At 31.9% G+C, this 27,739-nt stretch overlaps 1 protein-coding gene and 1 pseudogene across 1 annotated transcript; one reads left to right on the plus strand and one right to left on the minus strand.

The window, feature by feature from the left end:
* The first annotated feature begins 919 nt into the window (after positions 1–919).
* On the plus strand, positions 920–16,778 carry LOC101256833 (ATP-dependent zinc metalloprotease FTSH 12, chloroplastic). Its single transcript, XM_004232762.5, has 19 exons — positions 920–1,522; positions 1,598–1,782; positions 2,614–2,834; positions 3,736–4,013; positions 4,388–4,465; positions 4,556–4,798; positions 4,892–5,032; positions 5,117–5,284; positions 6,502–6,614; positions 7,277–7,493; positions 8,848–8,919; positions 9,933–10,052; positions 10,135–10,251; positions 10,346–10,522; positions 11,262–11,381; positions 11,490–11,564; positions 12,242–12,349; positions 15,931–16,011; positions 16,363–16,778. The coding sequence occupies exons 1-19, from the start codon at positions 1,121–1,123 to the stop codon at positions 16,438–16,440; spliced, it is 2,994 nt and encodes a 997-aa protein (XP_004232810.1). The 5' UTR covers positions 920–1,120; the 3' UTR covers positions 16,441–16,778.
* On the minus strand, positions 8,042–8,500 carry LOC104645988 (histone H2B.3-like; annotated as a pseudogene).
* Positions 16,779–27,739: the final 10,961 nt, after the last annotated feature.

Here is a 27,739-nt window from a genome sequence, read left to right on the forward strand (position 1 = left end):
GAAAATATCTATAGTACTAAATTATCATATATTTAAGTGTCTAAATAAAAATTTACCGATAAAAAGTCTGACTATGTTCATCTTAATTATTCTTACGTCTCAATTATGTGATGTTACTTCATCGGTAACTTTTTTCTCAAAATAATATATTAAATGTTTTAAAACAAATCATAAATATTTATAAAATTATATTTTAAAAAAGTGCATGAATTATTTCGGGATGTATTACTTCTTTATTTTTAATCATAAATTTCTAATTCAATCTTGAAAGAGAATCGTATTGAAAGTCTCATCCTAAATAAGTGGCTCAACCTAAATTTAATTGGGGCTTAAATTCGGACTCGAATAATTTCGGATGTTATTTTTCAGAAATCTATATTTTCATCGTGTTTTAGTAGTGTTTATGAAGATTTTGATATTATAATTGGATTATTAGTTGGGTGGGGTTTAGTTAGCAATGAATGGGTAGTGTGTTGATTTATAAATTAAATTATAACCAATAATTGAACGTCAAGGATCTTAAAAAATATTTAAAGAGTTTAATTTTAAAACAATTAAATAAGTGGTCAATTTTGAACAAAAAAGTGTATAGGTATGAGAAGAGCATTTTGGAGCCAATAGGTAAATGAAGGGTAATTTTGTACCATTTTCAATACTTCAATGGTATTTTAGGCCATTTTTCGTAGATAAAATATGATAAGTTATGTATAAATTTTATAAAATGACAACTATTGTTGTTCAGCTATTTATAGAAAGAAATGACGTATAAAATGAGACGGAGGGAATAATATTTTGATAAAATTAAAAAGTGTTACTTATTATATGACAAAATAATAATAAAGTGTTACTTATTATATGACAAATAATAAATAAACGTAGAAGTTAAAATTTATAAAATTCATGATTTTAACTTGTAATTGGAACTGCTTTTAGCCGTAAGGAAAAAAAAAAGGTTTAAGAAAATCAAAGCCTGCAGATAAACCTCTATATAAAAAAAATTAACAAAACCCCAAAGCCCCATTCGGTTTTTCCGACGACCAAGACCGGCGACAATTCAGTTTTTCCGACGAGCAAGAGAGCCGAAACCGAAGCATTATCTTCGTATTCTCTAAGCTTCTCAATGCATCTAACCACTACTCCTCCTCCTCAACAGCTGAATTCAATACAATTATCTTCAAAACCCCTTTTACTCACATTGCCATTCAAATGCAGAAGGAAGTTTTCCCGTATAAGAAGACCTACCATTGTAGCTTCTTCTTCCAATACTAATAACAGTCCTGAAGGGTTTTCTTGGCTGCAACTTTCACAGTCCATTCGCCGTGGTTCCGAACGTTTCTTGAATCAATTGGAAGACTCTGTGAAGCAAGAGACGGGTTTTGATTTTAAGGATGTTAAAGTTAAAGTTGGGGAATTTTCAGGTCGAGCTGTTGATTCAGCCAAGAATGGCCAAGTTTTGCTGCAACGTTTTCAGTCTGAGTTGTTTCCTGAGTTCTTGAATTGGAACAAATTCGAGTCCTGGAAGGTGAATTTTCCCATTTCTTATTTGAGTTATTTGTATAACTTTGTGCTCACATTATCCTTTTTCCCCTTCCCCCAGGACGTCAAGAAATGGGATTCCAAAAGAGTTGGTGTATTCATTCTCTATATTATAGTTACGGTATGTTCTTGTCAAAAAATATATATGGCAATTCGAGCTCCTATTATTAATAGGGAAAGAAAAGAACTTACTGAGGCATACATGGAAGCATTGATTCCTGAACCTACTCCTGTTAATGTCAAAAGGTAAAACACAAATCAAACTGCTAACTGTTTTTATTTTTATTTTATGAATACTTGATACTCGGAGATTGATATGATGTCATTTTTTGATCAGTTTGAGGTGCATCTTGAATTGTCTACCTTTTCTTTTGATGATAAAGGTTTTTATTAATAAAAAACGAATAAAAAACTAAACCAGTTCCAAGGAAGTATTTGAGAAACATAAGATAGGAAACAGATTATGGCTGCAATGTCTTTGGAAATTCTTAAGTCACTTCGTAAGCATCCTTTAGTTTACCTAAAAAACTTGTAGGAATACTTATACCTATGAATGGTTTCAGCTTTTCTTTCAATACACCTACCATTTCATTTTTACATAACATCCACATGATACAAGCCGGGATAGTGTCTCGAATCTCCTTTGCTCCTTTCAGAGTCCTTACAGAAACAATCATGACCCCACTAATCCCCAGTGCACTGTACTTCCGACCTTTTCCAAAGTTTTTATATCTTGTGATGGATTGGGGGAATTTAAGAGGAGCAGTCTTTTCATATGACAAGACTTTTCCAAAGCACGTCCCATGATGGAGACAAATGATTCTCTGATATTTTAAGGATTTGATCAGACTCTTACTTGACCATTGAACTTTTCTTAGCTGGGGTAAAAGCTCAATATTTCTAGATTTTAGTTTGATCTGCACCATTATCCTAAAATCAAATCAATGCAGTTTTATGAGTAGGAGGAAACATTTACCCATGCCACCTTATGCAAGTATGTCTTGTTGCTTGATCCAATTAGTGATCTAAGATGTTTTGTAATCTCTCAACTCCTTTCTTGGACATGTATTCTTATAGATTCAAGAAAGGTTTGTGGAGGAAGACGACCCCCAAAGGTCTAAAGTTAAAGAAGTTCATTGAAGCAGCAGATGGAACTCTTATTCATGACAGTTCCTATGTTGGTGAAGATGCTTGGGCAGATGATTCTGGCAGTCATAATATGAAAGAGGTGATAGACCATGATAGTAGATTGAGAGTAGAGGATAAAGAGACTCTGAAAGAGAATCTTGGAATTTCAGGTGAGTTTTGTTATTAACCTTGCATTATTTTTAAGTACGTAACGATCCTCCTCCATCATTTTTCCTTCATTCTAAAAAAAAAAAAGACGCATGAGAATTTTATAGTAGTATCTTATCATCTTCGAATTTATTTTTATTTTAAAATGAATAAGCTGCACTCTGCAAGCTCATTTTTTATATTTTCTTGCTCCCCCTAGTAATGGTAAAACTTTTGAACGGGTGGACTTCTCCCCTTTTTTGGTTTGGGTGAAGGGGAGGGAGGATGTATATTTACCAGTATTCTAAAAGGTGAGTGAAATTGGTCGCTGTCCCATGTTTTTTCATAAGCAGGTTGAAAAGTTACTGCAAAGTCATGATACAAGTAGATGTGATGCCGTGTATCAGTTTGAGGGCATTTTGTTTTTCTGGTTTTCTAATAGCAGCTGGACAAAAGAACGCTCTTTGTTGTCACCGTTTAAGAAAACACGAGTTAGAAATTTTAAACTTCTATATATTAAATATGAAAACTATATTAAAAGTTAAAATTTTATTATATAGACTATCACATAAATAATTCAATAAGTTTACACTAACAAAATAATTTCATATATTATGTTAATGATAAGTTCCTTTCTGCTGCCTATTCCACTTTTATAGTTCTTGCATCCACTGGATGCTTTGTTATTAATAGTTTATTACAACTCTTACTTCATAAAAAAAATGATATATTACGTTAATTTTTTAAAAATGAATTTTGTTAAAAGTAAAAAATTAACAATTTTTTTACATAATTTACTTGCATCCACTGCAAAAAAATGAATTTTGTTAAATTATGTAAAAGAAAATCATTTTAAGTTGCCAAGTGAATCCAAATTATGTTAGTAGTCTATTTAAGCATTTCTTATCCTTTTTCTTTTTGCAGCTGAAAATCAGGATACGGGAGGAACATGGCGTGCAAGACTTCAAGAATGGCACAAAATTCTTAGGAAGGAGAAGATGGCAGAACAATTAGATTCAGTAAATGCGAGGTATGTGGTTGAATTTGACATGAAGGAAGTTGAGAACAGCCTTCGCAAAGATGTTGTTGAGAAGACAAGAGAAACTCAAGGAACCAGGGCATTGTGGATCTCGAAAAGATGGTGGAGATATCGCCCGAAACTTCCCTATACCTATTTTCTTCAAAAACTTGATACTTCTGAGGTAAATGTTTATCTTCTCACTTCTGTATCTCTTCATACTCAGATATGGTTGGTCCCTTCTGGTTCTAATGCTTCCAAGTGGAAATAAGTGTGGATGCTTTTAAATCTACAGTATTAATGAATACATGGTACATTTTAAGGATTGTACTTCAAGTTGTGGCATGGGTGACTTGATGCCACCCTATTCTTCATTCTTTTGAATGATGTTATAAGGGAAAATAGCAAAAGATAGATTTCTTAAAGAAAACAGTTTCCTTTTCTTGAACTCTAGCTGGAAACTAAAATTATCTTTTACATGTGGATCAAACTAATTTATTTTCTTTACTTGGATATGGACGCACTTCCAACTAGATTTACTGACTTAGTGTTCTGCAGGTGGCTGCTATAGTCTTCACAGAGGATCTGAAGAGAGTGTTTGTCACAATGAAAGAAGGATTCCCTCTTGAATATATTGTGCGTAAGACATATTAACCTTTCCAGAATAAAGTCATCACTGTTCCTGAACTCCTGACCTTTATACTGATTAATGTATTCTCTTCTCAGGTTGATATTCCACTAGATCCTTTCTTATTTGAGATGATATCAAGTTCTGGAGCTGAAGTAGATCTACTTCAGAAGCGGCAGATTCATTACTTTTTCAAAGTTCTTTTTGCTTTATTGCCTGGAATACTGATTTTGTGGTTTATAAGAGAATCTATGATGCTTCTGAACATCACGACAAATCGCCTCCTCTATAAGAAATATAAACAACTCTTCGATATGGCTTATGCTGAAAATTTTATTTTGGTAACTTTTCATCATCTAATACTAGTCTCTTTTATTTTTCTGAATATTTTGAATCTACAGTCACCTTTTAACTCCTATTCCTTGCCTACTTAGCCAGTTGGAGAAGTTGGTGAGACGAAATCGATGTATAAAGAAATAGTATTGGGAGGAGATGTTTGGGATCTTTTGGATGAATTGATGATTTATATGGGAAATCCAATGCAATATTATGAGAAAGATGTCAAATTTGTGCGGGTAAACTCAATGATCCTTTCCAGACGTGCTAAAACTATATACTATGTAAATCTTGTTCAGTATGATTCATTTAATGCACTGCAGGGTGTGCTTCTGTCTGGCCCCCCTGGAACAGGTAAAACACTGTTTGCTCGGACACTTGCAAAGGAAAGTGGGATGCCTTTTGTATTTGCTTCTGGTGCAGAGTTTACTGATAGTGAAAAGAGTGGTGCTGCACGAATCAATGAAATGTTTTCTGTTGCTAGGAGAAATGTAAGTCTACTTCTTCTAATAAAAAAATTGACATCATATAGGGATGGGAATGTTCCTCAAAGTAAAAAAATTGCATCTTATGATTTCTATACCGAAAGCAGCTACCAGTCAAATGTTAAAGGGGGTGGGGGGGGGGGGGGGGTAAGTCTCCAAGGAAACTTCTAAACCAGTAACAAATATTCAGTCTAACTCAAAACCAGAAACTTATTTTTGTCTAGTGTGCTTTTACGATGCATTAAGCATAAGTTACTTTAGCTGTTAGTCTTTTTTCAATTTATGTTAAACTCTTGGTCTCACTATTTGAAGTTTGAACCAAACACGAATAACCAGGTCTTGAGCATGCTGAGTAACTACTGGGGATGAAGTACAACAACAACAATCCAGTATATTCCCTCATGTGGAGTCTGTGGAGGGTCAGGTGTACGCAGATTCCTACCTTGAGGGGGTATAGAGGTTGTTTTCCGATATACCCTTGGTTCGAGAATAGTTTTGAAAGAAGAACAAGAGTAAAAATCAATGATGAGGATAATGAAGAAAGTAAAGCACTGAGAGTAAAATAGTGTAGATAACCAAAGTAAATGAAACATCACCAGTGTTTTGGAGAGTGAGAAGCGGAAAAGAGCGACAAGGGCTCGGCGTGAAGCAAAGCACACTTCTTTCAACTGAACTGCTATTCAATACAAAAATAAAGAAATATCAAATATGTTTTACTATCTTACCTAATTTGGCCCACTTCGTGCCCCAGAAGGTAGCACTTAATACGAAAATATTAGCCATGTGGGTGCATATACTGGCTGGTACTTCTTGCGGTAGCGGAAGCTATTTGTGTCTACTAAGATCGTAGATGTTTTGATACCATGTGAAAATAATTAAAAAACTTCTCATGAACTTGATTAACAAGGTACAAGAGGTGGTCCTTATAGGAGTATTAGGTTACATATAGTAAGAAGGTAATCGATCTCTATGCTGATAAGGTTAATAAATTCTATTTATTAAATACAATATATGCTAAGGTACCTTATAAATTTTTTAAAATGAATTTCCTTGGGTTGAGGCCCTTTTCCCAACCCTACTGCATTTATGACCGGTCTGCCTTTTTTTTTTAATGTACAAGAAACAAGATTATATGAATCTAGACACATATTTACTCGTAATTCAACAATTTACTTTTGCTAATTCAAGGGGATAAAATTTACATTCAGTTGTCCTCTTTGTAGGCTCCAGCTTTTGTATTTATAGATGAGATTGATGCTATTGCTGGAAGGCATGCAAGAAAGGATCCACGCAGGAAGGCAACATTTGAGGCTCTGATTTCTCAGCTTGACGGGGAGTGAGTATCGTAATCTCATTTCATGGATATAATACTCTTCTTTGCAATGAAAATTTCATATTGGAGAACACTATAGTACAGCTGTTTTTGATGAGATCTGATTCTAGAATCTTATTCTGCAGTCTGGTTGATATGGCTTCTCAAAGAAGAACATTTCCCTTTCTTCCCTACCCTGTCTACAATCTTTAGCCAGTGAAATCTTTTGCTGTTGAATTATGCATTTTTATATTATGAGGCAATGAAAAATCTTGTGAACTTTGGAGTCTTTTGCTCTTTTTGTCGAACTATGAACAAATATGAGTTAATGTGTCTTGGCAAATTGACTAACTTGCAGCACCTAACAGTTTAATTAATATGTGGACATCACTTTATAATGTCCTTTAAGTGTTGTTTCAAAGAAGAGAAAATATGACGCATGTTCTGTTTGCATCTTCTGTTACGAGTTAGCAATATTTTCTCATACTGGAAACGCCAAGATTTCTGTGATTATTTATTTTGGTATGTTTATCAAGTGTACTGCTAGAGATAGAAATTACAGTAACATGCCTAGCAAAAAAGATTACTCTAATATTCTAGAGAAGTATTGAAGGCAAAGCCATTTTTTCTCTCCTATATCCCTGTATGGTTGTGCAGCCAAGATAATAAAGGACTTGTTTGTGCAGGAAAGAAAAAACTGGTGTTGATAGGTTTTCACTAAGACAAGCTGTCATATTCATTTGTGCAACCAATCGGCCAGATGAACTGGACTTAGAATTTGTCCGCCCTGGACGTATTGACAGACGTGTGTATATTGGTTTACCAGATGCAAAGCAACGAGTGCAAATTTTTGGAGTTCACAGTGCTGGGAAACAGCTTTCCGAGGATATTGCCTTTGAGAAAGTAAATCACTTGCTTCATTACCCCTTTTTTTCCACTAATCCATTCATTCTTATTCATTACTGAGTCATTAAGTAATAAAAGCTACAAATGTAACATTTTTTTCAACCCAACAAAAGCACTACCCTTTAACTTGCCCAAAATCCAAACAACCCCAAACACCTGTCTAAGAACTAGTAAATTCGGCAACAGCCTTAGAGCGTGTTTGGTTTGACTTATTTTAGGTGCTTTTAAGATAAAATAGTTTTATAGCAGTTTTGGAGTGTTTGGATAAAATAAAAAAATGGTTTGGACTTGGGACTTCCATGTTGGATGTCTCAAGTTCGAAACCCCTTGCTAGCGAAAGAAAGGGGTTTGCCTTCTGGGTCGAGCTCGTCGCATCGGGCTTGCCTAGTGCTGGTTACCTCTCCTATGTAGTTTATTGCATAGGAGCGGGAGTTTTACCTTGTGCGGACCCAAAGGGTAGCGGCTGCGGGTTTCCCTTGTCATTAGAAAAAAAAAGTGCTTATAAGCACCTGTTTTAAGCCAAAATAACATAAATAACTTATGGCTTATAAGTCATAAGCCAAAAGCCAATCCAAACAGGCTCTTTGTCCTCTTAGTTCAGAAACATCATGTTTAGCCAACTCACCGGACAACAAAAGCCTAACAGCAGTCTGAATTTCCCTAGAAGTGATAGTAGGCTTCTTATTATACCTAGCCAATCTTGAAGACTCCTGAGCAAGCTTCTCAACTATATCATTGATGAAATTGTTCATGTTCCCCATAGTCTTGCTTGAAATATCAATATCTGGGTGAACTTGATTCAGCACCTTGAAAATGTAGATGTAAGTCTCAACAGTCAACACTCTTTTCATTGTCAGCACCACCAGCACCTGATTTCTTTGGTAACTTCTTCCCTGCCCTTGGATTCTTCTCTGCTGGTGCTTTTTCAGCCTTTCCTCCTCTGTTGCTGCTGGTTTCCTCTCTGCTGGATTTTTATCTGCTTTTTGTGCCAATGAAACAGAAATTCAGAATCTGAAAATGGGTTACTAAGAAAAGGGAAGTAAAAGATTCTTGGCTTGTGAAATGAGTTTGTCTTGGTGCTTCATTAGTTCTCATTGTTGGCTTGGGATCTCCTCTTCCAGTTGATTTGCTTGAATGTAAAATTACTTTCACGTTATATACAGCTTCTTTCAAGGGTTAGCAGCAACACTACTGCAGTGTAGTAACTGCACATGCCAAAAGCTAGTTGTTCCTTTCTTGTACTTAGTTGCTAGAAGACAATGATGTTCTTTTTGTTAGACTTAATGTATGCTCCATTTGGGCTCAGGTTTAGGAATTTGATTGTTGAACTGTATTCCTTGCACTTCTGCAGCTTGTCTTTCGTACAGTTGGATATTCTGGGGCAGACATAAGAAATCTAGTCAATGAAGCTGGAATAATGTCTGTAAGTTTGTTCTTTGTATTTTCCGTTGATATATAACGTCTCTACTCACTTTTGGAGCTTCATATTAGTTGACGGTTGACCTATTGTTTTCTTGACAAGTTCTGTTATCTTAAACAATGTATGTTATTGACAATTGACTTCAAATAATTAACATTGAGACTTGTAGAACACAACATACATTTTTTTCTTGTAAAAATGTATATTAGATTGCATATTTGAGATCATGTAATTAGCTTTTTGCTGTAACGGTAGACTTCACAGCATGATTTTCTTGGGAAAAAAAAAAGAAAATTTAATGGTGGATAGCGAGGAGTTTACCTTTTGGATCGAGCTCGTCGCATTGGGCCTGCCTAGTGCGGGTTAACTCTCTTGTGTGGTTTGCGAGTATTGCATAGGAGCAAGAGTTTTACCTTGTGTGCACCCAAAGAGTAGCGAGTGTAAGTTTCCCTTGACATCAAAAAATTAGGTGGTGGATAGGAAAACATAGAATATTTTAAGAGAAGTAAATGAGGCAAGCTTAGGTGGCTCCGACTGAAAGTTGTTGAGCAGATTCCTGGAAAGTAAACCAACGAGCTGTCACCACAAGTGCCTTTTAAAATCACCTTTCTTAATGATCAATTTATCTATAGCAGGGGAAAACACAAACCATAAAATTGATTAAAACATCTTCTCAGGCACCCTTATAACTTAAGTGCATGCATCGCCTAACCTCCACCTTAACTCCTCCATCACATACCAATATCAAACAGACACTGATAAATCCAAACTTCGACGACTGATTAAACTAATTAAAACTTAAAATATATGTGATATATGCTAACTACTGTCCTCATTAGGAATCATTATTATAAGATTAAGGCTCGGTTAATCCAAGTTGAAATAGGGTGTCTTTCCAGTTTCACTCTTTTTAAATAGGGTGTCTTATCACTTATGTATGGAGGGAAGATGTTTTCCTCAAGGACAATCATGTTTTCTGGCTTTCCATTTTCTTGAGAGTGGTAGCTTACATGCAGGTAAGAAAAGGACATTCTAAGATCAACCAGCAGGATATCGTCGATGTTTTGGACAAGCAATTGCTTGAGGGTATGGGTGTTCTACTGACAGAGGAAGAGCAGCAGAAGTGTGAGCAAAGTGTATGCAATCTTACCCTGTTGCTCCTAAAAAGAACAAGATGTATTGGTTTATTGTTTTGATCGATTTGAAAATTTGTAATAGGTATCTCGCGAAAAAAGACAACTGTTGGCAGTACATGAAGCTGGTCACATTGTGTTGGCGCACTTGTTCCCTCAGTTTGATTGGCATGCTTTTTCTCAGCTTCTACCTGGGGGCAAGGTGTATTATGTTTTCTGTGAACATAAGTTGTGTCATATTCATTCCAAGCTTTTGTTGACTCCAGTACTCAACTGTTGCTCGTTTGTCTGACCAGGAAACTGCTGTATCAGTTTTCTACCCTAGAGAAGATGTGGTTGATCAAGGTTATACAACCTTTGGCTACATGAAAATGCAAATGGTAGTAGCTCATGGCGGGCGCTGTGCCGAACGTATTGTATTTGGTGATGACATTACTGATGGAGGAGTAGATGATCTAGAAAAGATTACCAAGGTAGACACCATTTCTTCAAATGTTGCAACATCCAGTAGTGACCGATGAAGTACTCTTGATTTTACCCTTTGTTGTGTTGGTTGTGCTGGTAGCAAAACTATAGGGTGGTGGGGTAGTACATTTTATTGGCACATGAATGTTGTTGAATCTCACGTCAATGGTGGGATTGGGTACTTGGCCTCCTTATATGGTCTTGCAATCCACACCTCTTGAACTAGCTTATTGTGTTGAGTTAGGCCTAAGGTCAATTTCTTATCTTGGTATCAAATTCAGACCTATCCAAATTCTTGGTTTACATGATGTCGAGCACCCATTTATATTGTTTACGCTCCAGTTGGCAGGTCTGAGCATCGCAGTGGGTGGGGGGTGGGGATGTTGAATCCCACATAGGCGGTGGGATGGGGACTTGATCTACTTATATGGTCTTGGGAAATTCTCAGATCTTTAGCTAGTTTTTCGGGGTTGAATCACGCCGAAAGTCCATTTTGTACAAATGTTCTTGAGGTGTGGAGGAAGATAAAATTTAAGGTATTGAGGAAATTACAACATCATGAATGTGGATTATTATTAACAAAATCTTTGCTGGCCTTTTACATACCTACATATCTGTATGTTAGTACAAATGTGTGTATATATGCTAACTTTGCCTTGGCTGGCGTTAGTAGTGGGGAGGTGAAGAAGGGACAATTTTTGAGTATGTGATTGCTGTGAACTCAAATTTTTACTACTTCTATGCCAGATTGCTCGGGAAATGGTGATAAGTCCTAGAAACTCTAGGTTGGGCCTCACTTCTTTGACAAAAAAAATAGGATTGGGTGATCGACCTGACAATCCTGATGGTGAGATTATAAAATATAAGGTATGATTCCTTTGTGAAGCATGAACTGGCTTGGTTTAATGCTTTATATTTATTTTTCACAACATATTCTCGATTCACTAACTTGTTCACCTCCTTGGATGAATTCAGTGGGATGATCCTCATATAGTTCCTGCTGATATGACAGTTGAAGTTGCTGAGCTATTTACTCGTGAATTGACAAGGGTAACTCAAATGTCTTCTCTTATGGTTATATTTGGTTATTCCGGACAACAGATTTTGTTTCTACATTTGTAATCTTTCAAAGCATGAATTTTGCTTGCGGATATACTACTTGTACCACTTGTTAAATACATCAACAATTTACAGCTGTCTAGGTGTATGCAACCAGCCACCACCCTAGCCTCTCCGCACCATTTTTTAATTAACCAGAGTGTCTGGCCCAGCTAACTCTCCACTCCGACCTAAATAGGAAAGAAATAGAATCAAACCAGGCTTCTTGATTATACAATGCAAGTTTTGAAATTTCAAGTGCCATTGGCCTTCTTCCTATGTTCTTTGGTAATAACTTGTGGAAAGGTCATCTCAAATGGTTAATGATTGCGGTACTTCTTTTACATTAATCTAGTTTTCCTTTTTCTTTTTCTTTTTGCTTTATGGCTGATTTAAATCACACAATCTAAAGCTGTAGGTCTAACTTCAGTTTCATTCTATTGCCATCAAAATACTATTAACTGCCACAAAAAAAATTGAAAACTGGAGAGCACTACAAATTCAGAAGGAAGATAGCTGCTAGCTTATTTAGTTCCATGATGCAACTTTGAGTCATCAATCTGTTACAAGTAGTTCATCTTCTACTCTTTTGCAATATAAAAGATAATCTAACTTAATTTATATCACAGTATATTGATGAGACGGAAGAACTTGCAATGAGGGGGTTATTGGCCAACAGACATATACTGGACTTGATTTCCAATGAGCTTCTTGAACACTCAAGAATAACTGGATTGGTAAGATGAACCTGCAGTTGTATTCTCTACTCCGTTAAAAATATATATGGTTAGAAATGGAAATTTATGTTTTCACCTGCTTTTCACAAATCAACTTTTTATCTCACAACAAGCAATGTTCTTCAACCAAGTGCAATTACTTTGCCTATTCTTTTCATTATTATGAATGCACAGAGTTGTATGAGTTGAGGCCTCACCAACAAGTCAATTGTATGAGTCGTTACATGCTACTTATTTTCTGATTAGTTGAGGCCTTTACTTTCAACAGTTGCTGATATGCTAGATGTATCCAATCTTTAAAGCTTAGTTTCAGGAATAGTTCTCAAAATAATAAAAGACAATATAAAAATGGTGCATCTATAAAAACTTCAAACAGTAGAAATGGTGAAAAAAATTTAATGGAAATGTTATTTTTTTTTGTGAAATAAATGGTTTCAGAAATATTCTGTGAGCCTGCAAGCAGATTTTCACATGCAATCACGCCAGAATAGGATAAAAATAGGATGGTTGAAATGGAGAAAATCTACTGCAGAGTCATGCGACCAAAGGCTACCTACCAAATTGAAAGGTAGTTCTATAAACAGTACAAGACTACAATAATAACATACACATTGTAATTCCACAAGTGGGGTAGGGTAAATGTACACAGACCTTCCACCTACCTTTGTTGGGATAGAACAGTATAAGACTAACAATATCATATGGGAGCGAGTGTTGTGCTGCTAAAGTTTAAAATATTCACAAGATGAGTATTGCGAGATGCGTATGATAAGATAGATGAGCGGCATACAAGATTAGAAATCATAAACTTACCTAGATATATTGATGTCAAGGGGGTGAGGTTCCTCAGTGGTGAACATTGGCAAAATTGAGATGGGTGGAGTTGGCCAAATGGTGGATTAAGAGTGTTTGGGTGAAGAGAAAGACCAATTTGGTGGTTGGGGCTTATTTTCTGTTTTTTTTGCTTTTGGGAAGGAGAATAATGTTTTGGGGTGGATAAGCTAGAGAATTCTTATTTCAATAGATGGTATATCCAGGGAGGGTTACCTTTTTTGGCATTACTTGTGTTCAATAGGCACATTTTGCACATAAAGCGGTCTTCAATAGGTTACACCCTTAGTTGACGTGTCTAATTAAAAACATTTGACAAGTTCAGGGGGCTGTATATGTCATCTGCCTAAATAATATTTGAACTAGCATGAGTAGTCCAACAACTAGAAGGTATATTTTGATGCTGAAATTTCTGACTATGTTCATTGTAATTCAAATGTTTTATGATTGATGGTTGGTTTCGGGATTGAAATGTTAGATTTGAGGATGAAAATATCTGGCAGAAAAAGTTGGGAGTTGATTTCCTACTTGAGACACAAAAAATTTGACTGGACTTGGAAGTGCATATAGAATGATATCGCAAGCACAAGAAAATGTATATCACATTACCTCATGATAAAGTTTTAATGGACTCTGTCACTCGTGGTATACTTAGGGAGACAATTTATGGTGTCAAAAACAATTTGCTCAACTTTGTACCCCTTAGGGGTCGTTTGGTAGAGTGTATAAGAATAATGCAAAATAGAGTGCATTAGTAATGCTTGCATTAGTAGTGCTTGCATTATTAATACTTGCATTAGTTATACAAGCATTATTTCTTATACATGTTTAGTTTGATGTACTAGAATAACAAATCTTGCATAATTACTATTTGAAAATATATGTTTACAAAAATACCCTTCACACTTTATTTATTTATACACTTTCTTGCAAGCTGCAACAAAGTCATTTGCTAAAACATCATTAACTCCTCCTCTTCTTCTTCTTCTTCTTTTTCAAAAATAATATTAAATAGTTGTACTATTGAGTCATAATATTTTTGTGAAAAGTTGGAAAAGAATTTCTTTTATCAAATTTATCGCCACAATAGTAATTTTTCTTATTAAATTATGTTGAAATTAGATTATTATTTTTTTACAAAAAATATATCTAAGAGGCCATAAAGTCTATTAAAACACCAACAAATTAAAAGACAGAAAAATAGATGAAAATGAAAACACATAACAAAGAAATTAAAAGAAAAGAAAATGTTGGGAAATGTTTCAAAAAGGCTTTGAGGGTAGTTTTGTAATTATTAATTTAATGCAAGTTTTAAATATAATGCATTGCATAATATTTTTAGAAAAAAAAAATTGTTTAAAAAATACCCTCCTTAAATATGGTGGAAAGGATAAAAAAAGTTTTTAAGGCCAATTGTGTCTTTTATAATGTTAATGCATGCATTAGAACCCATTGCATTACTAATGCATAGAAATAGATGGCATTAGTAATACACTCTTTAATACACAATAGAGTGTATTACTAACACAAGCATTAGTTATGCATTGGCTAGAAAAGTGTACCAAACAAAGTACTACTAATACATCAAACTAATGCATGCATTATTTTCTCTAATACACTCTATCAAACGACCCCTTAGAGTATTGTCAGGCTTAGAAACTCCCCAATTCCCTAATGTAAACCATATTTACTGAAAAAAAACCTATTATAAACTATTTGTATGTTCATTTTTACAAAGGGAATCTCACATAGAATTTCTTGAAAAGAATGCGTAGTGGAGCAGTATATGAGCTACACAGGTTAGTTATAATTGAACTAGCAGAGAGAAGAACCTATGTAATACCTATCATTCACGACAGAATCAAATAAGAGATATGTGTATACACCAAATGCCACTTTTAACCAAACTTTCAAGGGCTCATGGACTTAATTTGGTTCAGAAGGATTTACTTGGAACGTCAAACGAAATGGTTCCTTTATATCTTGCTATATGTAGGAAGCTGTCAAGTGCCAGAGCATTGACAAATACTAGAGAGGATCTTCTTGATAGTTAGAAAAAGAGGATGCTATGACACAAAAGGAGCCTTAGTTGAGCGAACTCTTCATTGTTGATGCCGCACCCATCTCGGATTCTTCAAAAATACACTACTTTTGGCGAATTTGACACGCACCTATTCGCATTTTTGAAGAGTCCGAGCAACATAGAAAGGAGCTCATTGTAGTACTGATACTGAAACATACATGCCAATTAACATTCTTCATTGTCGCTCCTCAAGCTGTCAGACAGTGATAAATTCAAGATTGATAATAAATTTGAAACTTGAACAGGAGATTTAAAATGACTTGCAGACTTCGTTTAATTATCACTTGGTACCTCCACAGATGTTTAGAGTGGATAACCACCTTTTGATGAGCTAATATCAATTAGTTTAAGCCTTGATAAACTGTTTCAAATGCATATTTCAATTTGTTTCCACATTACCAAGATTCAGGAAACTGGTAGTTTTTCCAAGCAAAACATTGAACATTTTAACTCTTATCCTCTGGCAGCTTTATTTGGGCAATACTGCCTGGAATGGTAAAAATTTAACCATTTTGCCACCCGTAACCTATACTTATAGGTTTTTTTAGAACAGAGAATACCTGATAATTTTCATCAAAATCTCCAAGTGTACTCCCAGTTTGTTTAGCTTGTCTACATCTTTTGTTTGCATCCTTATTTCTGTTGACACCCTCTGTTGCTTCTTCAGGAAGTAGAAGACAAAATGAGAGGGTTACAGCCTGCCATGTTCGAAGATTTTGTGAAGCCTTTCCAAATAAACATGGAGGAGGTAATATAATATTTTCAGATTCTCAATCTTCATATTTACTTTCAAGAGATAATGTGAAGTCTTTATAACAATACCATTCTCTTTAGAAACGTGAGAATAGGGATAATATAGAATGTGTACAATGCAACCCAGTAATATGTCTGCTGTTATTTTTGTTTTAAACATCCTGTTGCTTTGCATGACGGGGATGGGGCTCTCAAAGTAGATTGTACGAGGCTTGTCGCGTGCTTTTGCTTAATGATCTGAGTCAGGGGCAACCTTCTTCCTTGTGAATATTTTTAGCTCGCAATCTCATGCAGATTTTGATTTTCTCAATTGTACTGTGCCTATAAAAATGTTTTAAATTCTCAGGAAGGACCATTGCCTCATAATGACCGTTTGAGTTATCAACCGCTGGACATTTATCCTGCGCCCCTCCACAGAAGTTAACATCAATGGTGGTTGTTTGAGTTTTCTGGTCAGACCGACATCGGAAGTTGCCTAGTAGTGAATGTTGAGGTTTAGAGACAATGTCCTTTTTCACATCAACTCTGACCAAAACCTTTGCAAACCAACAGAAAGGCTGCTTAGTAGATAGTAAGGTTGGGTTGCAAATGTTCCATTTTTTATTATTTAGGCACATTTTTGTTTCTTCTTTCCTTCTTTTGCTCTCTTTTCTTTTCCCTTAATTTATTTCATGGTTTAAATAGAGCAACTTTGTACAAGAAAGACCAATGAGAATCGAAAATGTAAAATTTGGCTATTTATATAAGTTAATGTTAAGTATATATTCATCCTCTCGATGTTCTCAAATGGAGTAGTAAATGTACAATACTATGACTTGTTTGAGTTATTCTCAATATTCTTATATCTATAGGTAAAAAGAAAAAAAAAACAAACTATTAAGCACATATGAGAGTCAACAAAGCTTAACTAACGAATTTGACACAACTTTGTGTAAAATCGGCTAGGTGAGCCACATGCATAGAATTTAAGTCCCACATGTAATTTCAGGGCATTTGTACGCCTTTCAAAACTTTCTTAAAATACACTACAAATAACTATCGAATAGTGAACCCATCAAATGAAGACATATTTATAAATAGAAATAATAATCAAGCAATATTAATGTTTGGTAAGAAAATATTAAGATCCATTGATAACGCTCAACTACGCACACATCATATAACCCAACATATGAGGTCGGGATTGTATCCCATGAGGAACATAAGTACATTTGTTTCTATAATAATATCTTACAAGTTATATTTGTGTCTTTAAAAAAACAAATTTCTGTTCTGCGTAAATTTGATTTCTAAGAATAAAAATTATAGATCAACTCGACAAAAATTTAAAGAGCAACTTTCACATATAGCAAACACAAAATTTATATTTGTATGCTATAGCAAAGTTTGCATAATTGCGCTTCATAACAAACATAAATATGTATATTTTGCTATACATATACAAAAAAAAAACAGTTGTATAATTCGTTATACATATACAAAGAAACCAATCGTATAATTCGTCATACATATACAAAGAAAGCAGTTGTATACAAATTAATTGTAAAATTTGTGTATGTAAAAAACGAGAAAGAGAGGAAAACAAAAGAAAATTAGGCAGAAGAATATTTGTATTGAATAATTATAAGTGTATAGGACAAAGATATATGTATTTGCATGTGTATATACAATTTTCTCTCGCTTTATACAAACGGAAACACAATTTATACACTTCGTTTCTGTTTGTATAAGCGATAGAGGTGAGGATGGAGATCAAGACATGGGAGAGTGGCGAGCTATATCTGGGAGAGGGGAGAGAGAGTAACGAAAATATATGTATATATACAATTTTTTTCTCTCTTTATACAAACATAAACACATGTTATACATTTGTGTTTATATAAAAGTAAGCAAGAGATGGAGCGAGAGAGGGAGAGTGGCGAGCGAGAGTTTGAGGGAGAGAAGTGACTGACAAACAGTTTGCTAAAAGGTACAATTAAATCAAAGTGTAGTTATAAAATTTAATTTAATTTATTAGTTTGTTATTATATATAATTTTCCGATATTAAAAAGCACAAACTCATTTGAAGGTCATACCTCAAAAGGCCGGCCCAAATGCTTTACAAGTGTCAACTCAAGCCCAAAGGTACACCGAGCCTCACAAAACGGCCCACTTTCAATATAGGCCCACATGCCTCTATCTCTTATTAAACTTTTATAATTCAGTATATATTACCAATTACACGAGATACTTTATCCATGAAACTGTATTTACTCTTTTTTTTCAAGATTTTTCATAGATTTGTAAGGTCTTTTTACTTGAATATTCGCAAAGAAATCTATTGATATTTGTAAGATTTTTTTACTTGAATAACTCAAATACTTTATATTTTTTTAAAATTTAATCCGATTAATGAAATTTGAGATGAAATTTATAATCTCAATAAGATGGATATATATCTCTATCACCCCCAACGCCACTATCTTCTTTTGTGACACATAGGGACCAAAAATTTTTAAAATAATTATTTTCATTTGGTAAAATTCGGTGAAACTTTTTCAAAACATTAACTTGGATAAAATTTTAAAAGTTTTGTTGTGAATTAAGTTATTGTAGTTCTCAAATTATCCTCCTTTGGGTCAAGGTCTTCAACACATGAGAAATAATATAATTAAAGCTACGTGATCGTATAGATGTTATAAAACATACATTAATTAAAATATTTAAAGAGTAAAGTATTCCGGAAATAATAGAATATAATTATGCAGCTACTTTGAATTTGATCTAAATGTTTACACTTTTAATTATGAATTTATTCAAGTATTATTGTTTGTTAGTCTGTCTTAATCCTCTTGTTGATTAAGTTTGACTCCAAATTAATCAAAAGAATGTTAACTAATTAAACTACACCCTTAATGATGCACTTATTTTATTCTTTTTTTCATTATTATGTATTCGCAATTCACTTGTTTAATTAATTCGAATTAGTTATACGACTAAGCATTTTCTTATTAAGAAGTACTCCATTCATTGTAGCTAATTTTATTTTATGTGCATGTCTTTAAATGATCGATAATTTAAGATCTTTCATGATTTGAAATTGTATAATATATGCTTCACATAAAGATACTTTGTGCACCAATGATATAAAAATTAGATATGCCATCAAATTATTTAGAAATTAATTTCTATTATAACATAGTTACGTAACAATAATTTGGTCAGAAAAAAAAATAAAATAAAATATATATATATATATATATATATATATATATTGTGTAAATAAATTAAATCATTTTTTTCAAATAGATTGCCTTTTTTGTTTTCTGTTAAGCTACTTCCACAATGTCACTTATGTGTAGTACATAATATACATGTATTTTTTAATTAATTTTTAGATCATTTTCCTCCCACTGCATTTAAAAATAATTATACTCTAAAAAGGAAATAGATGAATGAAAATAATTAAAATACGATCATTTAATTACTTCACCTAGTAGAGATAAATGACACAAATATTAATCAGCTTAGTCTACATTTTTTGAAGATAATGTGAATAAAAGTGAAATAAATTAATAGAGAGAACTAGAAGTTTACACGTAATTTCTCTTAAATTTCATTTATGAAATATCTTCAATAATCCCATAAAAATCAGCCAAAACCCAACTGTATTGTTATTCTCAGCAATTAATAAGAAATTGATGGTCTTGCTATTTTGACGTACGTTACATGACATGCATGGAGAAGAAACTAGAACCTGATATTTTAGTAACACTTTCGGAATAAAATAAGTAAGAATATTTTATGAGATTGTCTTATTTTGAGATAAAATAAATTTAGAGATTAATCAATATCTTAAATCAACTATGAGATAAAATTAATTTCAGAGTTTAATTATTTGACTTATTATTATCCTTATCTCACGTACCAGACGACTTCTACTCCATTGGGTCTGGCATAAATTTAGATTGTTTTTATTAATTTTTTAAATTTATTTCTTTTTTAAATGGTGGAATTGAAGTGGGAACATGGAGAAATAGAAAATTCCATTAAAAGATGGTCGTTATGTTAGTTGGCAATTATATAACTGACTAACTAATCCTCTTCATATTTTCTATCGTATCGTTATCTAACTTTTTTGTTTTTTTTTTCATTATCTAAACACAAATAAAGTCCACTAATGTGGCCCCAACAGTAAAACAAATCCACAATATCTTAACTCTTTCTTAATTTTTTTTAAAAAAAGAAAGAAATTACGTTGTAAAAATGAATAAATTAGTGTCAATATTCGATAGATAAAAGGACTCGTTATGATAAAAGATCGAGGTATAATATAATATAATATAAATAATCTAGTCATTCAAACAAGCATTAATAATTAATTTTGGAATTGAATTTGAAGATGATTAAACAGAGATCGAAAGATGGAATAGATTTTTATTGAAAAATTATATCATGAAAATAGAATAAAAATGATTTAATGTTTTATTTATATATTAGACGTTATGAGTAGTCAAAATGAGATATGTTAAGCCACAATTTATTGTCAACTATATATGTGGACTATATAATTGACATTTTAGTGTAACGTAAAAAGATTTGATAGTTATGTGTGTTGACATTTTTGGTTCACTCCACCGTCCACAAATTTACTATAATTATAAAAAAAGATAATAAAGGGGGGGATTTTTATTATCTTTTTGAAAAAGAAAACTCAAGGTAACAATATATCATTTACTTAGCTAATAAGTAACAAAAATCTATTTTTGATTTGTTATTTTAGAAAAAGTACTGGTACATGTGTAGATTTTTCAAACATCTCTTAACGGTCAATTGAGCCAAATACTTAATCTTAATGCAACTATGGAAGAATTTTAATTAGTAAATATATGAAAATTTTAACATAACACCTTCAAAATCCTTTTTTTCTTAATATATTATAATAAAATGATTAAATCAGCAACACAACAGCCACAACCACGTCCAAATGTGGGAAGTTTTCATTTTTCCTTTTAATTCTTCTAATAGTAAAATACCAATTACTTATTCCATCCGTTCAGTTTTACTTGTCACTTATTCTTAAAATATATTTTTTTATTTAATATTTTTGACATTTAAAAAAAGATAATTGCTTTTTTTCATATTTTATCCTTAGCATTAATTACTATTCTACATATCATTTTTTGAGACGCAATACTAAACATTAACTAGTACTTTAGTGGGATGATGTGGTAAAATAGAGGGAACCACATTATAAGACCACGGAAGTTCGAGCATTCGTTAATCTCGTATATATTTATATAAAAAAATTGAAATAATAATATAAAATTAAACAGCAAAAATCCAAACAAATAAAAATAAACAAAATAACAAATAAAAATAAACAGAAGCAGAAGCGTATATGCTATGGCACACATTAATTGAGGTGCAATTAAAAGGCATAAATCACGGCACTATAGTTTCAACATCAGCTTAGTCTACAATATAGAGATAAACTTTTTGGAACTTTAGAACTTTATGACATGAAAATTAAATAAATAGTCACAGCTAGAGAATATCTAGCTTTCACGGACGTGCATGGTACATTTTTCATTTATGATAGTTTCTTATTTTAGCCTAGTTTAAAACATACTACGTATATTAAATTCACAGTTAATAACTTTGATTTAAACTTTTGTATATATATATTTAAGAATAATTAAAAGAGTAGAGATACATGAGCTCGAACCTAATAAATCAAATGGTTATGAAGTTGTGAGTAAAAAATATTTCTAAAATAAGTTAATTGGGGAAAAGACTTTTATATTTAATAATAAGTAACTTTTTAAGATAAATAATTTTGTCAATTCAAATAATTCCATGTGAACAAAAATATAGAACAGAATTAATTAAGACTAATTTTGTCATGATTTCTATTTTTAGAGTCAAATAATAAAAATTTTGACTATTATTTTAAGATATATTTTTTCATCATATTAATATGCAAAAAATTGTAATGTATAGTACTTTTCATATAATTTTAGAATATCTAATTTTTTTATTTAAAATATCAAATTAATGTGATCTAATTTACCTTTAAAAATTAGTCAAATTAACTTTCGATAAGCGCAATATAAAAAATAATTCTGGACGGAGGGAGTACTATATTTGTCCTTTAATCTTCAATTCATATTATTGTCGTAGTGTCTTTTATTTATGCTACACTTATATATATAGTTCTTTTCACATTAGTTATTGTTTCATTTATGAATATTACATAAAGTAACATTATTATCTTGTCTCGCCAAATTATTGAAGAAGTCACATATTTGTTTGATGATCTTTTTATTGGTTAAATCAAAAAATTGAACTAGTAAGGACCAAAAATTAAAATATCTTATCAATTTGATTATTAGTTTGAGGTACCCTTCGGAGCAACCCAGTGATTTAGGCTTGGGACTTCCAGGTTGGAGGTCTCGATTCGAAATTCCATGCCAACAAAAGTAAAAATTTACCTATTGATCAAGCTCATCGCATCAGACTTGCCTAATACATGTTACTTCTCTTATGTGATTCAAATATTTTACTTTAAGAATTGATAGATGGGAGCTAGGTGGTCGTTATGTTAGTTGTGAAATTGGGATAATAAGTATATTCATTATCCATTAACACGTAAAAGTCTACAATAATATTTGGTGCTTCCCAACTGTAAAATAAAATTTATAATTAGACTCCTACTTCGTCTCCTTCCTAAGCTTTAAATAATTATATGAGCTATAGTTGAGATAATTATAAATACTTGAAGTTCAAATCTAACTCTCGTTCATAATAATGAGAAGAAAGAAAATAAATTTTACGTGTTTGGCTAATAAAAGAAATGACGTAACTTTTCTTTACCTCTCCCTCTTGTTTGTTTCGGAAATAAATGATTATACAAGTTATAGTTGAAATAGTTATAAAGATCTCAAGTTTAAATTCAATTACCGTTCATAATAATAAAGAAAATATTTTTTTACTATTAGATAGTAAAAGAGATAATGATAGTCTGAACGTATAAAGATGAACTACAATCTATTTGAATAATTAAATAAATAAAGTACATAATTTCAAAGAAATATAAATAATCAAACCGATTAGTTTAAAGCTCATATTGTCAAAGAAACTCGATAAATAAGCTCTTGTAAAATAAGTAACAAGATATTATACATAATTATGCCCCACCTAATTTTAATATGCTTTTATATTTACTGGTCACAATCTTCAGGGACCCAATATTAATTAAAATTACTATGTAACAAAAATATTACAGGTAGTTTTTCAGAATACCATTTATCTTCATTTTTTTTTTCAAAAAAAAAAAAGTTGAAAAAAAAGCTGTGGATTAAAGTAGAGGGAAAATTATCTGAATTATTATGTCAATCAACTTCAATTGTAGGTTCATGCATTTATTTATTTCTCCATTACTATAATTGCATTTCGAAACTTGTGGGACATTAGCAAAATCCTAATTAAGTATATTAGGAAATATAATTCTATCACCAACGAAATTGTATATCTTCTTTTTTTTTCTCGGTACATATAACTCAATTAGTTGGCTAGACTTTAAACTTTTGATTTTATGATTCTTTTTTTTATTATTATTATAATAAAAAAAATTATGTGACTAGGTGGCAGTTCCTGATTAAATGGACGGTACTAATTAATAAGGTGTGTTTTTTTTTCCTCAGCCAAATAATAAATGAAACTTCCTACTTTGCTTCTTTCGTATTTCCTCTATCGTCATAAGACAAAGCAAGATGAGTGATATATTTGACTAGTGTTTGTGAAGAACGCAAGCAAAGTTAAAGTTCAAGTTTATATAATAATATTTTTCTCATAGATATAAATATTTATAAATAATATTATACTTATTAATTATTTACGTCAAATAAAGCAACACATAATAATTGCAAATTAAAGTAAACCTAAATATTATTGAGGAATTTTCATAAATGATTTACAGCTTGGGCTTTATTAACATTGTTAAGTAAGTGATAAAAGTCTAACTGTTTAAGTAGACACGCATTATGAATATATATTTATTTGTTTCGTGCAAATATTGAATTTTTTCCCTAATAATTCATGTGTTAGAAATTTGAATCTAAAAGATATTGAACTATTCATGACCCCAACTCAACACGAACATCATTTTAATAAATTAATTTTATGAGTGAAAATAACATAAGAAATAAAATAACAAGGAATTTTTAGGTCATTTCTAATGCATTAAAGATATTTTTATCCAACTAGTAAAAGATAAATTTAAACCAATAAATCATTTCATATATATTACGAATATTTTTTTACTTTATTTTGTATATGATTTATCGATTAGGTGAAGTCTGCTCTATTTTAACCTTTGGCATAGAGTCATAGACGTAGAGTACGTAATCAGTACTGGCAAGGGGTAATTAATCATCAAATGATAATAATTAATGCATAAGACTTAGTACTAATGCTACATGTGTACATGTCTTAAGCATAAATTTGGTAAACTATATTTTGATTAGAGACTCTACACCTACTAATTATTCAGAAAAATCAAATATATGATAATTAATAAGATTCCTTGAGGAATTGATTATATGTATTGACTGGTTGATAGTCTAAATCAACACCTAATAATTCCTATTTTAACTTATAATGTATGTGCACTTTTAATATCTATCTTGTCGCTTATGTGATGTCAAATAATTATAAAATAATATTATCGGGGAAAGATTCTTTATTCTCGTACAATAATAAAAAAAAAATTAAAATCGAATAATTTAAATGTACATAATATATATTTGTGTGATTATATAATTTTAAAAACTTGTAATTATAAATATCTTTTAACATGATATTGTGTGGCTATAAAAATATATCTCACTAAGAAAAGATAAAAATTGTTATTTTCTTTGAATAGACTATTGGAAAAAAAAACAGTGTTAAATAAAAGAAACAAATACTAGTTAATCAATTCTCAACTGGACCCAAAAAAAATTCTTGCCACCTTAAAAATAGAATAAAGAACAGAGTAATTAAGCAATTAATCTTTGTAGGACCAAAAAGGTCATTTTCACTCTCTAGAGGGATAAGTTGTATATTTTATGTTATTTCCCTTCCCTTTTTGACAATCCTACACTTGGTGTAGGGCATATGAATAATTATTAATTAAAGGGATAATTTAGCAATTAAATTTTAATTTAACTATAGGTGAATTAATTAAAGGCTAACGACCCACGATTAATTAGATTCCCTAAATAAAACAATTAGTAACATGCTTTTATATTAAAAAATTTTACAATGAGATAATGATATTTCACATTCACTTACAATTCAAAATATGAACTTGCCTCCTACTAAACCCTCCATGGAAGTTTAGGATAAGGCAATCGTCACTCCATTCCAATCCCAAATTGAGGAAATTTGATGATCGAAGAAAAGTAGCAATCTTAGGAAAAAGGTAAATTGGTCGGCTATGAGGGTGTACCCCATTTATCGGGTCCACAATCCTAGTTGTGTTCGTGAATAGAAGGTACTCATAGGGTTAGACAAAACAGAAACAAAAATAAGATGAAATAGATAGAAAATAAAATTATTTGAGTTCATAAGAATTATTGTGTCCTCTTAAGAAATTTAATCCCCTCACTTGATCTGAGGTTATGGATTAATATTAATTTTTCTCAAGATAAAATGGATTAATCCTGTTAAAGAAATAGTGATATCTTAAACTTCAGCGAACTTAAAAACAACAACAAGTCAATATATGCAAAACGAAAAATGACTTCCTTTTATAGTCATTTTCAGCAAGAAATGTATCTGTTCAGAAAAATCTGCGTCTTTTGAAAAAAATAACAATTTTCACACAGACCCACCGAAGGGGTGACGATGACGACGCGAGGGAGCACCTAATTCTTAGCTCTTTAAGTAGTAAAGGAAGTATTTATGTATATAATGACAACAATTTACCTTTCTTTTGCCGATATGAGATAAATAACTTTTCATTTGCACTTTGCAAATGACCTTTTATTTTCTCTCCAAATTGGTTCCTTCACTTTTTCATATTCTCTCTTTTTTTTTCCATTCGCACTTTGCTAAACGCAACAATAATTTTAGCTCTAAAATTTAAACTTTTGAAATGTGAAATGTTACATCTCCCTCTAATTCAGGCTCACAACCAAATGATGTATGAATGGAGCTAGCGTGTAGTTCAACTGAACTTAATAGTTTTAATTCAAATTCTATATTTATCTTAACATATCTATTAAATATGTATGAAATATCAAATTAAAAACCTAACAATTTCATAAATTTAAAATTTAGATTTTAAAATTTTAAATTCTGACTTCATCTTCGCGACTGAGATAGAGATCGAAAGGGTCGGCAGATAGTGGATACAATGAGAGAATGTAGCCAACAGCGCAGCCATAGGGCCGGGCACGCTACAAAAGTTCCGCTACTAACGGTACTTAAATAGACCGTTATAAAGTGTGTATGTATGGCTGGCTGTCACTATTTTTTCCTAAATATTCAAAAAGTTGTTGACCCCTCAAAGAATAATAGTGTACCCTCAACTAAATTTACCTCACTTTTCCAGCAACTTTATATTTCTAGAAAGATTTTCTGCCACATCTGAGTTATATATATATACACTCGCATTCAGTTCACGCCAACACCACACAAACATTCAATTTATCTTAAATTATCGAATAAATGAAAAAAAATTTGATAGATATTATTTGAAGTTGAGCAAATCAATACTCAAATCGCAGGAGTAAATTAAAAAAAATCTAATATGTACGAGTTGTAGCCTTATGAGCTTTATTGAACTTAGACTAAAGAAAATCTCATCTAGGAAGAAAAATTAATTAAAATTATTCCTGGGATGCAATTTGCATCTTTTAAAAAATCCATTTATGTTGGAGTGATTTGGAAATGTGGCTTACTTATTTATTGTTTTCACACGAAACAATTCTAAAGTTGATTTTTGACCTTGAAAAGACTCGTCTACACTAATTTTTCTATTTTCTTTTTCACTAAAAAGCAATTATATTGACATTAAAAAGAAAGTCCAAATAAGTAACTCACCTTCATATAATGTTCAAGAAAAAAACGACCTAATAGGTATGATAATAGAAAATATATTTTAAGGGCAATGCTAAATGACAATAGAATTTGGCTAGAAAATTAATATTTTTTTAATTTAAAATAAATTAATTTTTTTAAAATTAAAAGACATTAATGATAAAAGGATATAAGTAAAATGTTATTCTGGCCATATTTCGTGGTCAAAAGAATTTTTTCTATACTTAAATACATGCATTAATTATTAATTTTACAGTTCAAACTCGAATTTATCTCACAGAAAAATAATTTTATTATTCTCTCTTTCAATAATTTGATATATTCTTTTGATTAATTAATAATAATTCAATTTTCAAACATCATTATCACTTTAAACTCAACCTAAAGATATCTAAAAGCTCATTATCAATACAAAAATTGACTGTTTTGTTAACCAAAAATATTTTTTTTTAAAATAATTTTCTGGGACATAAATATCATTTAAGTAACAGAGCGATTACTAAATACCTGTATATCAGCCAACACGTGGGCCAGCCCCCATCCTTCATAAGTGGCAACTCTTGCTCCAGCTCAGTTCAGAGATCAACGGTCCAGATTGCATCATAGCCTACAAACCGCGTCCCTTACCTTCCCACACTATTTATACTCCTCAATC

Source organism: Solanum lycopersicum, chromosome 2, assembly GCF_036512215.1.
Source record: "Solanum lycopersicum chromosome 2, SLM_r2.1".
In the NCBI taxonomy this organism is placed as follows: domain Eukaryota; kingdom Viridiplantae; phylum Streptophyta; class Magnoliopsida; order Solanales; family Solanaceae; genus Solanum; species Solanum lycopersicum.